At 48.3% G+C, this 13,523-nt stretch overlaps 1 protein-coding gene across 1 annotated transcript; it reads right to left on the bottom strand.

Moving 5' to 3' along the window:
• Nucleotides 1-1,401: 1,401 nt before the first annotated feature.
• Nucleotides 1,402-13,163, bottom strand: LOC144164888 (uncharacterized). Its single transcript, XM_077695130.1, has 2 exons — nucleotides 12,179-13,163; nucleotides 1,402-1,472 (listed from the first exon to the last, which is right to left on the bottom strand). The coding sequence occupies exons 1-2, from the start codon at nucleotides 13,161-13,163 to the stop codon at nucleotides 1,402-1,404; spliced, it is 1,056 nt and encodes a 351-aa protein (XP_077551256.1).
• Between the last annotated feature and the right edge of the window lie 360 nt (nucleotides 13,164-13,523).

The following is a 13,523-nucleotide window of genomic DNA, read 5'->3' as shown; positions in this document are numbered from 1 at the left end:
CAGCCAGGGGTACGTTTTCAGTTTGACATAGTGTATTTTGCACCAAGCGCCTTCTGCGGACATAGACTTGAGATAAACTGCTATTTTCGTGTTAAGATGCTAATTCGAGTTCTTCCAGGGGTCGTTCGTTTTTTTTAAGGCAAAGCTTTCTGCACCTACCAGAAAAACGGTTTCCTCGTGGCGTGCGCCAGACGAAACTTCCAGTCAGTTTAAATAAATAAATTTGCATTGCCAGGGATTGAACCAGGGTCGGAATAGAAGCGGGGCGAGAACCCGTCCTCTTAGCGACTAAGTTACCCCGACAAGTGGAGACGGGGAGACAAACGCTGGTTTTGATTCAGCGGCTAAGGTGCGGGAAGCGCTCATGAACTGGCGTTCATATATTAGAATAATCTAAACCTAGGCTTGTGACCACTTATACGTTATAGGAAAATTTACCTGCTGTTTTGTTATATTAGTGCTGTGCGTTTGGGGCAAGGTGTTTTGCCCCACTGCGATTTATTGTGTTGTTCTTATGTCGCGGTTGTGCTAAGTCAAGTATTTGTACATTTTTGTGACATGTTATAGGTAGCATCCTGTTCATGCGTTCTTTGAATTCTTGCTCTGTACTGCCCATCCTGCATGGGCCAGCATCTTGGCCTGCAGTATAAATAAATGAAATGAATAAATGAATGAAGGCGCCCATAAAGTCAGGTAAACAGAAGCGCCACCTTCGCTCTCTCCGATGACCCTCAATATCCCTCAAGCTTTAGCCATGCGATATAAGCATCGGTCGACCAAGCGTGCCTATCGAGTTTAAACACGCCCGTCGGAGGTAAACAGCCAACAGCACATAAAGTACAACAGTACAACAGTACAATCAAACTTAGAAAGGATGGCCAGAAGGCGCAGCGGAAAGGGGAGGGCAGGAAGGACGATAATAATTTGTGCCTAACAGTGCAATAAAAACTAGTTACCAAGCGGGGTAGTGCACTGCGTCACGAAACAAGGTCTATTGAAACTATAATGAAGGCTATCAGAAAAAGCGTGCCAGTTCTTATCGCGTTTTTTGGGCCTGGAACATTCTTGTGTTCTAACGCAACACTGGGCGGCGAACTACGTGCATGTGGTATGCTCTTCAGCTTTTTTTCTTTTTCTCCATGGCCTAGGTGTTAGACGTCTCGTGACTCAGGAGTCATTTTTTAGCATTTTAACCGACGTTTTTCTACTGTCAGTGCCTGTGACGTGAGTTTTGGTGTCGGTGACGTGTGTTTGAAGTCTACTATACGTTGGCGGAAGATGCGTGGGCAGCCTGAGTGTCCAATAGATCGGCTGGCGCCTGGTAGGCGTCGTAAATTCCACCCCCACTATCCCAAGACGTCGTTGTTCGCAGCCAACTGTGCAGTGCGACACAGAACCAGCCTACTCTGCCGCCGTCGCTGATCGCCCGTCTCGCGGCTCGAAGACGGCCGTGGTGATGAGCGTGTCGTACTCTGGAAGATAGACAACAAAATCAAGCGTCGTGCCATTGTCGTAGTCACTTGCCGGCGCATGGCCGGAATCCTTGTTCCTTTCCCCGCGGTTCTAAGTTTCGATCTGGTACCTTTTTCTGCCCTTGGAGTATATTTCGTTCCTCACACGCTTTGGGAATTATCATCTCTTTAACTACTCCTCCTTTGTCGCAGAAGGTAGCAATGGCAGCTGGCGGTCTCGCGACCGCGGGCAATTAAATCTCCCGCCACCCCCCTACCTATGCGTACCGCGGGCAATTAACAGAGCCTTAGGTAGGGGGGTGGCGGGAGATTTTAAGACGCCGGCGAGGGGATAAGGCGGGTGGAACGGGCGGTGAGCCGTCAATAATTGGTCACTGCAATAGTCACCCACATTACCCAGGTATTTTAACCGTGTATATATGCTAGTCATTTCTCTCGGCAATGCGGCTTCACTTGGTTACTTAATAATCCACGCAAAAAATCGCTTTTATAGTAAGTTTTACTGTGTGCAGAAGATTTTTATGAAATGCAGTTCTGTTTTTTTTTCAAGAACGAACCAAATGCTCCTGTCCTGAAACGTGACCTCGATAAATAAAGTGCGTTTTGTTTAGGCGCGAGAGCTAACAAGCTCCAAATTTAGGGTAAATGTTTTCACAGGTGCATATGTTAAGGGGGATGCGGGGTACTACTGTTTTTAATAATCAGCATGCGTTTAACACTACAGGCGCTACAACGCACGGGTGCTTTCCGTGGCAAAGTGGCGGGAGTTGCGGGCGAGTTATTGCCAAGCTTGGACACTTCGGCCACCGATGATTTGCTATGCTTGGGTTCGGCACTTTCTGCTACATGGATGACGATAATGGGCAACTAGGTCTCGGGTTGCATATCACGGATTTGAACATTAGAGGGACACTGAAGGATTTTAGCAAGTTGGGCTCAGACAAAAATTTACCTACCGCGAATTCCTCTCAGCGTTTATTCGGCGGCGAAAGATGCTTGAAGTGCCGAGAAATTAGCTATTTAAAACATGCATTTTTTTTCACGTCATTTTACCATGTTTCGGGTGACGTCAAACGTTCCCCGAAGCGAGGAAGACGGCGCTGTTGTCTAGCAGAAAAACTAAAACATAGGCAGCGAACTATCGAGGCTGCAGGAGCCACTGGTCGCTCCCTGAGCACACACGATAAAACAATTTGCCGGCCCCGCACTTCCGTTACCTCCTACTGTCTTTGTGTCTATCTTGGTGCTGTATGCTACGTGAGATGGTGGTTAAACATTGTGATTGTGCCGCGCGGCTTTATACGTTAAAGACAAAATCTCCAGGGGACAGCGCCACCGCAGTGAGAGCGACCACAGGGGCGGTATTTTGATTTGCTTTCTCGTTATGAGTACTCGGGTGTTCTTCGGTTTGCTGCACTCGGCATAACAACGGGGTACCATCTGTTAGTTTAAGTTAAAACTGAGTGCAACCCTAAATTTATTTTTGTAGGGAAATGGTACGCTTATATCGCCATCTTTTTAACGTTTTGTGAAACGAGTTGCCTATTAGTCCGTTGCCGCAAGTGAGCCTAGAGCTCCTACGAGCCCCCAAATGCTTTGGCGCCAGTATGGAATGAAACCCGAGCATAAAAAGATACAGATATCATTTGGCCTATGTAAGAAGCGTAGAGGACGCATAGCTGCACGCAACGCCCTGAACCAAAATGCTCTCTTTGACGCACAGATTTTATTGAACTCCAAGACAATCAAGAAGTGGTTTTGAAGAAAACCCTCGTCGCGCAAGTGGTTTTAGGCCGAAGCTGGAACTTAACAGGTGATCAGTTGCGTCCTCTTTGTCAGAAGGGTAGCACTAGCTTCTTGGATTTATTTGGGTGAACAAGTCACTTTACTGCGGCACAAGGCGAGAAGGTTTAAAGAGAAACTTACGCACACACTACATACCCGGTGCGGGGTTGAATCTTCACTAGTGATAATTACAGCAAAGTAAGCACAGTGGCACCCACGCGAGCACGTCGTCGGACTTCATCGCGCAGCGAACGCGACTACAACACACACATCAGATTCGGCCCCCTGCCTGGATGCAACCTCGTTTGGGCAGACAGCGCTAAGTGAGGCATCAAAACACTTGTTCTATTAGGCGCAAATTACTGTCCACAGAAGAGCGGAACCGTAGAAGGCGGATGCGCTACTTGCCGCGGTGACGTAGACTAGGAGGTAATAGATATATGACTTTACCGAACCTAGAATCATGACCAGAACACCTACCAGCGACGCGGCTTGGCAGCTAGTGATTATTGCCGTACATCTGCGATTGTTGACCTTTTAAGAAAGCGAATTTGAAACAAAACATTTTGGGTTTCTTTAAGAACTTGTTTACGCTGTTCTCGTTCTGTTCGTCACGCGACTGCTTGCACATCCGCTCAGCCGCAGTTGAGGTCGTCTTGTGTGAGCGCTTGATAGCCTCATTGTATTATAATTTACGCGATTATTTATGAGGTACAGACATAGCGGAGACCGTAACTTGTTTTCTGCGGATGCCAATCAATCAATTTTACCAACTTCTGCTTTGCTTCTATTATCTCTTCAGGCATGCGAAAGGACAAAAGCCACACGAAGCGTGACTATGCAGGTGCAAAATTACCCGAAGACATAACGCCTGAGCTTTGTGTTATGTAAGAGGCCACAGTGGTATTTCTGTGCGACGCTTCTCAAAAACTGGGGGAGCGTTAAGGTTTTCCTGTTTCGGCTTGTGCGGATTGTTTGCTAGGGAGAATGAAACCTCAGCCAACTGCTACTTTTTCACCTGTGGAGCGCATGGCCGGCTAGATCAAGACAACCCATCTATTGATCTCATGGGGCAACGAGCAGCAGCATTGTTATGGGAAGCCGATGTACGATAGCTTTCTTCGCCACTTTTGATATATTGCGTAGGTTTTCAGTTGGCACACAATATGTATGCTCTCTGTCCTTGCCCGCAAGTGCAACTTATTATTTTCTGTGACAGTCGGGTAGGCATCAAAGTTGTTATTTTATCTGAGACAAAGAACTTCCTTGCCTTCCTTATTTCTCACTTGTGTCGGCAAGAAAGAATAAACAGACTCGCTGGTATAGAAGGATTTGAGGAAACAGAACTATGTGCGCCCTCTTCGAACGCCACGCGAAGCCAAAACAACAAAACTGTACAAAATTTTACAGCCATGGGAATACAATGGACAATATTTGGCGAAAAACAGCAAACATAAAGGAATAGCTGCTGCAATAGCGTCGCAAAGAGAAAGAAAAGGCAGCCCCAGCAGGGAAGCAACAACCGACTTCTATGACGACAGTACACAAGGAATCCAATACGTCAACACTACGCGCCGTGGCCCGACAGCAGTTTTGTTAGAAACTGTGCATTAAAGTGGAACGCGTGCACTAGTGTGCACGACGTGACGATTTTTAGCAACTGGTGTCTGAATTTCTATCCGCGGAAGCGATTGTTACCGCGATTTCTGCTTTGCTTGCCCTAGGAGCTATTTCTCATTTAGATTCTAAGTAGTTCCTCACAATCGCAGTTTTTTCTCGTAAAAAACACTCATCTCGTCGCCTAGCGGAGACGATTGGCTGGGTGGATGGACGACTCGTTTGTTTCGTCAAAAAGTAGTGCAAACTAAGTATACTCTTAGCGTTCGCTGCATATGTTATGTGCTCAAGGTATCTTATGTTAAAACGGTCGTCTGCCCAAGTGACTGTAGGAAAACGGGCTGGGCTTTTCTGCGAAGGCGACAACAAAGTCGGTGTTTTTTAGCCTGAACTGTTCAGTCAGCGTCTCTAGATGATGGGTACCGGCAAGTCCAGACAGGTCTTCTGGAAGCAGCAGCACTATCATAGCTTTGGTGCACAAGACAATTATGTACCTAGTGTAAAGGCTAACTTTGAGACGTTTAGTTGTAGCCAGTTTTTATTACTAGCTGTTCCGACCAGCAAGTAATGCGTTTTTGTCGTAGTAAAAACATACCTATATATATATATACATATATATATATATATATATATATATATATATATATATATATATATATATATATATATATATATATATATATATATATATATATATATATATATATATATATATATATATATATATATATATATATATATATATATATATATATATATATATATATATATATATATATATACGCTCAGGGATCGACGTTGGCTACTTTCACTAATATATGTGTTGTTGTTGACGGGATTCTTTCATTTGCCATTGTTACCTCGCGCCAATCCTATGCAGCACAGAGTATTACCATGCTCTCACCGATAAAGGTTTGCACATCGCGCTTCGCCCCTCCTTGCCACTACCCGCCACTCGATTAACCCAATGCGCTTTTCGTATACTTACCCACGGCATTTTTCACGTAGCACTGTGCGAAATACCGACTGAATGCAATGAATATGTGTTTTGAGAATCCAAAACTGCTCACCGCCATCTGCGCGAAGTGGCAACTACGACGCAATTACCAGGCATTAGCAACGCAGCAGCAAGGTTAAATGTTTCGTTTCTTCTTCCCGTTACTCGTTATAAATCAATTAGAATGAATATTTAGTCCACATTTCTGCACACGGCACCCACTCTGCCGTAGTTATTCCACTTCATGATAAGCGGTTGCCCGTGAATACAAACGGCCGTATTGGGTCCCTATTACATGTGAAGCATTTCGTGCTCGGGACTGTGTCCCTCCCTCCCTCGTTGTCGTTGTCCGCCGTTCGCACTCTACAGAGCATAGGCGTCTCTATTCCCGTCAGCGTTTTGGCTCACGTCAGCGCAGTCCACTATAAAAAGAAATAGCTAGGCGGCACCCGGTTTTGATCCCGCTATTTTCTGGTTGCAACGGGTGGTATGTGGTGCTCTTCCCACTCCGCTACAAACTGTGACAGGAGCATGTGCTACGAACGTGCCTTATGTCCTTCACTCATTCCAACTACGTCAAGAAGCTACTGATACAGCGAAGGCACGCGAAGCTGAACGTCAACGGAAGCGACGAACTGAAAAGTAATGGGAAATTTAGTCGACCCCATGGCTGCTTCGCATACTGCTCAGGGTTCCCCTACAGGAAGATGGTGCAAAGTTTTTGTTACCTCTTGCCTCAGAGTGTGACTATGTCGGCTGCTGGCCGATTTTACGTAAGAGTACGCGCGGCCACAAGAAACAATCACCGATCAGCAGCCCATACAATCACCGATCAGCCGCCCATAATCCACCATTTCACCATGAGGGGGCTGGTGTCGGCTACCGCCACACCGAGATGTGGTATCAAAGAAGGAGGGCGCAGAAACGAGAAGATACTGTCATGAAGCCAAAGACGACGCAGTTTTCTTGAAGGAAAACAGGTTTATTGGAGCGAACTTGTTCTCCCCTAATAACACAAAGAACACAGGCGGCGAAGCAGCAGTGAACAAAGTGACGTGTGCGGGCAAGCATCGGCGATTCGGATACCGAGACGTCTGCTCTGCAGGCTTTTATCTTTCAGCGCACATCTACCTCGAACCATCGATTTACATCTAGAACATTCTAGAGCAAAGTAGATTATTCGAGGTTAGTGACGTTACCGCGAAACGCTCTTCGCATCAGACTGAGATATCCCGTGCGGCATAAAAATGAATATTAGAACACGCTCTTCTCTTGCGAGACAGATAACAAAGACGGGCGAAGCCGGGCAGTCAAAAGAAAACATAAACAAGCTAACCCAATGCCTAGTTCGCGGCATTAATCCCCCTCTAGGAATGCATCCACCCAAATCTAAAATGAAACGGCAGTTCGAAAAAACAACACAAAAGTCCGTCATCCTTCCCATTAACAATTCAGGTGAACCACGTGGACTACTTCGGGTCGCGGCGTCATCGTGATGTGCCAGAATCACCACCATGGATCACTTCGTAAGTAGGTTGGCCGGCACGTCGTAGAATCCGGTAGGTTCTGAAATACCGTCGCAGAAGCTTCTCACTGAGTCCGCGTCGCCGGATGGGAGTGCAAACCCATCACGGTTCGCCGAGTGGTATTCGGCGAAGTGGCGTCGGAGGTTGTAGCGGCCGGCATCCACCAGCTGCTGGTCCGTTGTACGAACTCGAGTGGGTTGGCGGGCCTCCTCCGCAAGATGAAGCTATCCTTAGACGTCGGCGTTGAGGTCGTCATCTTCTACTTGCGGAAGCATAGCGTCAAGCATCGTGGTCGGCCGTCTTCCCTAGAGAAGCTGTACCAGTGTCATCTGCGTAGTTTTTTAGATAGCCGTGTTGTACGCAAACGTGACATATGGCAGCACTTCGTTCCAGGCCTTATGTTTAAAGTCGACGTACATAACCTATCCGCAATCGTCTTGCTCAAACGTTCCGTTAGTCCGTTCGTTTGAAGTGGTACGCCGTTGTTCTTCGGTCATCCATGTTTCTGTAGAGTAAGACTGCTTGCATCAGCTCCGCAGTAAAGGCCGTTCCGCAGTGAGTGATTAGGACTTCAGGGACGCCGTGTCGCAGCCCAACTTGGTTTATGAAGAACTTCGCGACTTCTTGTGCAGTCCCCGTCGGAAGAGGGCGGTATCTGCGTAGAGTGTCATGTAGTCTGTCGCTACGGCAATATCACTTGTCGGATGGTGACGTAGAAAACACCCACAGAACGTCCATTCCAATCTGCTGGAAGGGCTTTGATGGGACGGCGATCCGCTGCAGAAGTCCGGCTGGTCTCGTAGGCGGCGTTTTTTGTCGCTGGCAGTCACGGCAGCTCCCGACGTAGTGGGTTACGTGGAAGGTGAGGCGTTGCCAGTAGTACTTCGCCTTGATTTTTTCCAATTGTGAGAGCTGTGCCTTGATGTCCGGAAGACGGGTCGTCGTGGCGCGCTTCCTAAATTTCGTCACAAAGATCTGCCGTGATGACAAGAAGATAATTCGTTCTCGTTCCGGGGCTGAAATTCGTCTTCACGAGAACGAGGTTTTTCAGGCTCAATGCATGTAAATTGCGCTTGAAGGACCTGGGCATGGCGACGTTGATTCCTTATAGGTAGTCGATCATGACGCGTAGATCATGGTCGTCACGCAGCTGGGTGGCCAGGTCGCTGTCAGTCACGACTCCGAAGAACGCGCTGTCTTTATCGGAGTCTTGTGGTAGTGGATCGTCAGAGGCGCGGGACAGGCAGTGGGCGTCGGAGTGATTCCTGAAGAATTTATATACGATTGCAACGTCGAACTCTTGCAGGCGCAAGTTCCACCGCCCAAGATGCCGAGGGGTGTCCTTCAAATTTGCGAGCCAACAGAGCGCATGGTGGTCTGTCACAACCTTGACTTGTCTACCGTACACGTATGGGCGAAATTTTGAAATCGCCCATATAATAGCCAGACACTCTTTCTCAGAGGCTAAGTAGTTTTTCTCCTCCTTCCACAGACGACGCCTTGAATAGGCGATTATTTTCTCGCAACCACTTTGCTTTTGGCCGAGGACAACTCCCAAGCCTACATCACTTAGGTCCGTGTGCATTCGTGTTTCGGCGTTTTCGTGAGAATGAGCGAGTACGGGCGGGTTTTGCAGCCGTTGTTGCAGCTCGCAGAATGCGTTTTCTTGGGCGTTTTTCCAGCTGAAAGGCGTGCTATCTTTCGTGAAGCGCGTTAGTGGCTCTGCAATGCGTGCGAACCTTGCGACAAAGCGCCGGTAGTATGCACACAGTCAGAGATATCTTCACACGTCCTTCTTGTCTTGGGGCTTTGGGAAGTTGGCAATGGCTGAAGTTTTTCCGGGTCAGGCAGGACTCCTGCGGCGTTGACCACGTGGCCCAAAAACGTGAGTTCCTCGTACGCGAAACGGCACTTTTCAGGCTTCAGCCTTAACCCCGACGTACGAATGGCCTCGAGTACAGACTCCAACCTTGCAAGGTGTTCGTCGAAAGTCCGGGCGAATACCACAACATCGTCGAGGTATAAGAGGCAGGTGTGCACCTTAAGGCCAGCTAGAACAGTGTCCACGACTCTTTGGAACGTAGCTGGCGCCCCGCACAACCCAAACAGCATCACTTTGAACTCGTATAGGCCGTCCTTGGTTATGAATGCAGTCTTCTCTTGGTCTCTCTCGCCCACTTCAATTTGCCAGAAGGTGGTCTTCAGATCTATCGGAGAGATCTACTTCGCATGGCAAAGGTGGTCGAGGATGTCGTCGATTCATGGCAGGGGGTACACGTCCTTTTTATTGATTTTTTTCATCGCCTGTAGTCAACGCGAAACCTTAATGTGCCGTCTTTTTTCTTCACCAGTACGAACGCCGCAGCCCAGTGGCTTTTCTATAGCTGTATAATGTCGTCGCTGAGCATGTCGTCGACTTGATTCCGGATGGCTTACCGCTCGTGTGAAGAAACGCGGTACGGTGAGGGTCGGGTGGGTCGGGCTCCATCTTCGGTTATTATTCGGTGCTTCGCTAGGGGTGTCCCACTTTGTTTGAAGGTCAACGAAAACCCCTCTCTGTAGCGACACAGCAAAGCCAATCATTTCTTCCGTTCTGCTTGCGTTAATGCCGGATTCACGTCGAAGATATTCGGAAGCATGAAGGTGTCTTCGGGTGCTCGTTTAAATTCGGCAATCACGATCACGTAACATGATTCTTGCGTTTCTTCAAGGAAGGCAATTGGAGCGCCCTTGTTTTAATGCTGGTACTCGTCAGTGAAATTAGTCACCAAAACGTGGGATTGGCGTTGCTCAATTCGTGCAATGCCTCTTGCGACGGAGACACCGCGGCCGAGAAATAGCCTTTGCTGACCCTCTACGATAGCATCTACGTCAGGAACCACATCTTCACAGTAGACCCTGATAATCAAGCTTGCGCGGCGTCGTATGATGACATGATCGTCACCGATCCTTACAGCAGCACGGTGTTCGGGCTTCGGATCCGGCGTCATGCAGTGATTGGAGGAAAATATTATGGACTTGGCTTGTAGATCAATTATTGCACCATTGTCCGTCAAAAAGTCCCTTCCGAGAATTACGTCGCGGGAGCAGTTAGGCAAAATGACGAACGCCGCAGTGTACGTTGTGCCGTCTATGGTGACGCACTATGTCCACGTTCCACTTGGCGTCACCAGGTGGCCTCGTGCTGTGCGTATGTGCGGACCGTCATATCTGGTCATAACGTTCTTGAGTAGTCGGCTCCCGTGTCTATTAGGGCGACAATTTCTAAGCCATCGATGGAGAGCTGTACGTCGGACGCTGCCTTCTTCGAGTGCCGGCTGCGTCGCGGAACCGTATCTGTGCTTGTGCGTTTTGACGGGCCCGCATTGCGCGTCGTTGTCGTCGTCTTCTCAGCGCCAGGTTCGGTCATGTCAGGTACGCGTCATGCCGTTTTGTTGTCGTCGTGCTCGGGAGTCACGTCAGCGATAGATCGGGTCGTCGGACTGAGGGTATGGTCTTCAGCTAGTCGCTGCGTCGATGGAGGGTTTTCATTTTACCGTGGTCGTGCAACTTTACCTCCTGAAGTTGGTGCTTCTACTGTCCCCCGCGTGGGAAAAGGGGACCTTCCACGTGAGAGAGGAGGAGGAGAAGAATAAACATTTATTTAGGTTGTGTGCTGATGGCAGGGCACTCGCCCGGTGGAGGGCATCGTTATTCCGGGATACCCAGGCTGCGACTTGCCGTCCGGGCCCGCTTGACCAGTTCTTGCTGGTGTCCTATGTCCGGATCAACCAGACTAGGCATCTACTACTCAAAAGTTGGGCAGGGTTATTGGGGGTAGATTTGGAGGTGTTTGGCACTCCAATACCTGGTGGTGCAGAAGGCCCGGCGTTCGACAGAAATAGCAAAGGGAGGGATACTGAGTCGGGTAGATGGAATGGAGGAGGGTGCTGTGGGGATAGGAATTTGTCTGCAATTGCCCATGAGTGGTGGCTTCTTCTCTGGTTAATTGAGGATGAGATGGTGGGAATATTCTTCTGGCGAGCCTATAATTTTTCACGACGTCTGCATACCGGAGAAGTGGGTTCGTTTGGTGTCAGTGGAGAACATTCCGTCTCAGCTAGCGCTGGCAGCGGTGTGAGCCGCCTCATTACCGTCGATGGATTCCTGCCCAGCACCCCAGACGATTTCCATATCAGGTAGCTTTGCAATAATTTGCAGAATGGTCATTGCGGGTGTAGGGATGCGCCCCCACCGATAACTTCGACATGCCGCTTGCGAGTCATTTAGTATAGTTATTAAGTCCTTCCTGGTCCTGGCAGCCAGGAAGGATAAGTGCAGGAAGGATAAATGAGTGGTTTGATCTTTGGGGTCTTTTAGTAAATTGAATATTGCACCCCTCGGAACTTTCGCTTGAAACTTTACGTAAAGTAGGCACATTACACATTCCATACATATTCTTTTTACCCACCGCGGTGGCTCAGTGGCTAAGACGTTGTGCGGCTGAGCACGAGGACGTGGGTTTGATTCCCGGCTGCGGCAGCCGCTTTTCTGATGGAGGCAAAAAGCAAAAACGCCCGTGTGTTTTCGGGCGTTTCGGCGCACGTTAAAGATCTTCCCAGGTGGTCAAAATTTTTCCGGAACCCGCCACTACGTCGCGCCTCATCGCCTGCGTTGCGTCGGCATGTTACACCCTACAATCAATCAATTACGCACTCCCTTTGTACACATTCTCTACAATGCTTCATCTTCCCTCACTTCCATTATCGGTGGCTGAAAGTTGCAAAGGAATGCACACGTACGAAATATGCTGCTGGAAATGTCCAGCATGTTAATGGGTATCACCTTGTCAAAAAAATGGTACTCCTTAATGCGCCTGATCACCCTTCCAACATAAATCCTTGCACTAGCAAGCTTTCGCGTTGCTCCCACCTGTTCTCGCGAGAACTGGGGCGCTTTTTTGAAGGGTGGAATGTGGACAGTCACCCCAGGGGGCACAAGATTCTCCAAGCGAAAACCTTTATCAACCATTACGCCATCTCCTGGCTGAAGGATCTCTAGGATTCCACTTTTTTGAACCACCTCGGTGTCACTGGTGTGGCCTCCCCAGAGATCTGGCACAAACGACACGTAGCCATCGGGTGTCACGCCAACCAAAGCTTTAAACGTATTGTAATGTTTGTACGGTGAATACGTTTGCCGTTGTGCTGTCAACTTTGTGGACTTCTGAATCCTTACCTCTGTGCAATCAAGAACTATTCTGGTGTTAGGAAAGAATTTGAATGATTCTGGAAGGTTTTCCTTCACCTGCTCCAGTGTCGGAACAGTGGTCATTGCCGAGAGCTGCTTGTCTAGGAGGTTAATCCACGCACAAAATGTGCGGCTGACTGTGGCCTCAGACACCCCAAAGTTTCTTGCTGTTTCCTTCGTCGAAGAGCCTGTCCTTAAGCGGAAAAGCACAAGAAACAGTTCCTCTCGCTTGGACAGCTCTCGATCCCTGCCAGTTTCTTTTGCAGGCTGGTCGTTCCAGGGGTACATCATGCGTTCAGCGTTATCTTTAACAAGATCATACAGTGCATCAAACTGCCCTTTGTTGGCCAAGCCAGTGTAGAATTTGAAAACACGGTTGTCTAAGCTGTCGACAGCCAAGAGGGTGGACTTAAGCTTCCTCCACTCGGCCTCCAGTTTCACCACCTTCTTTTTTAACAACATGATCTCTTTCAAGAGCTTTGCTACAAGTTCTGTGCACGCAGCACTGCATTCCTTTGATGCGTCTGGAGGTGGCATGTTGGGCATCAGTAGTGCTGTGGCAGCCGTATGCTCATCGGGGCCTAAAGGATAAGATGTGAAAGTTTGCATAGATGCGCAACACAACTAGAAATTAAATGTGAGGTTGAAGTAAACACCAACCTATTTCAGTGGAGAAGTCTGCTGCACCACCGAACGTTGGAGCTGCAGTGTAGTCAGCTGCAATACCTAAAAAAACTGTAAGAACCCAGCCATAGTAAACCAACAACAGTTTAAAATCTTGTAGCCTCACTCACTTTATGGACTGCCACTGTCAACTAAGGCATCTTCACAAGGTGGGTTGCCTGCAAATGCACATGTTAAAAATAGAGCGTGCAACATAAATGGGAAAACACAAAA

This window comes from Haemaphysalis longicornis, unplaced genomic scaffold (assembly GCF_048455015.1).
Source record: "Haemaphysalis longicornis isolate Haplotype H1 unplaced genomic scaffold, Haemaphysalis longicornis Haplotype H1 scaffold_14, whole genome shotgun sequence".
In the NCBI taxonomy this organism is placed as follows: Eukaryota; Metazoa; Arthropoda; class Arachnida; order Ixodida; family Ixodidae; genus Haemaphysalis; species Haemaphysalis longicornis.
This window is presented reverse-complemented; position numbering and strand designations above follow the sequence as displayed.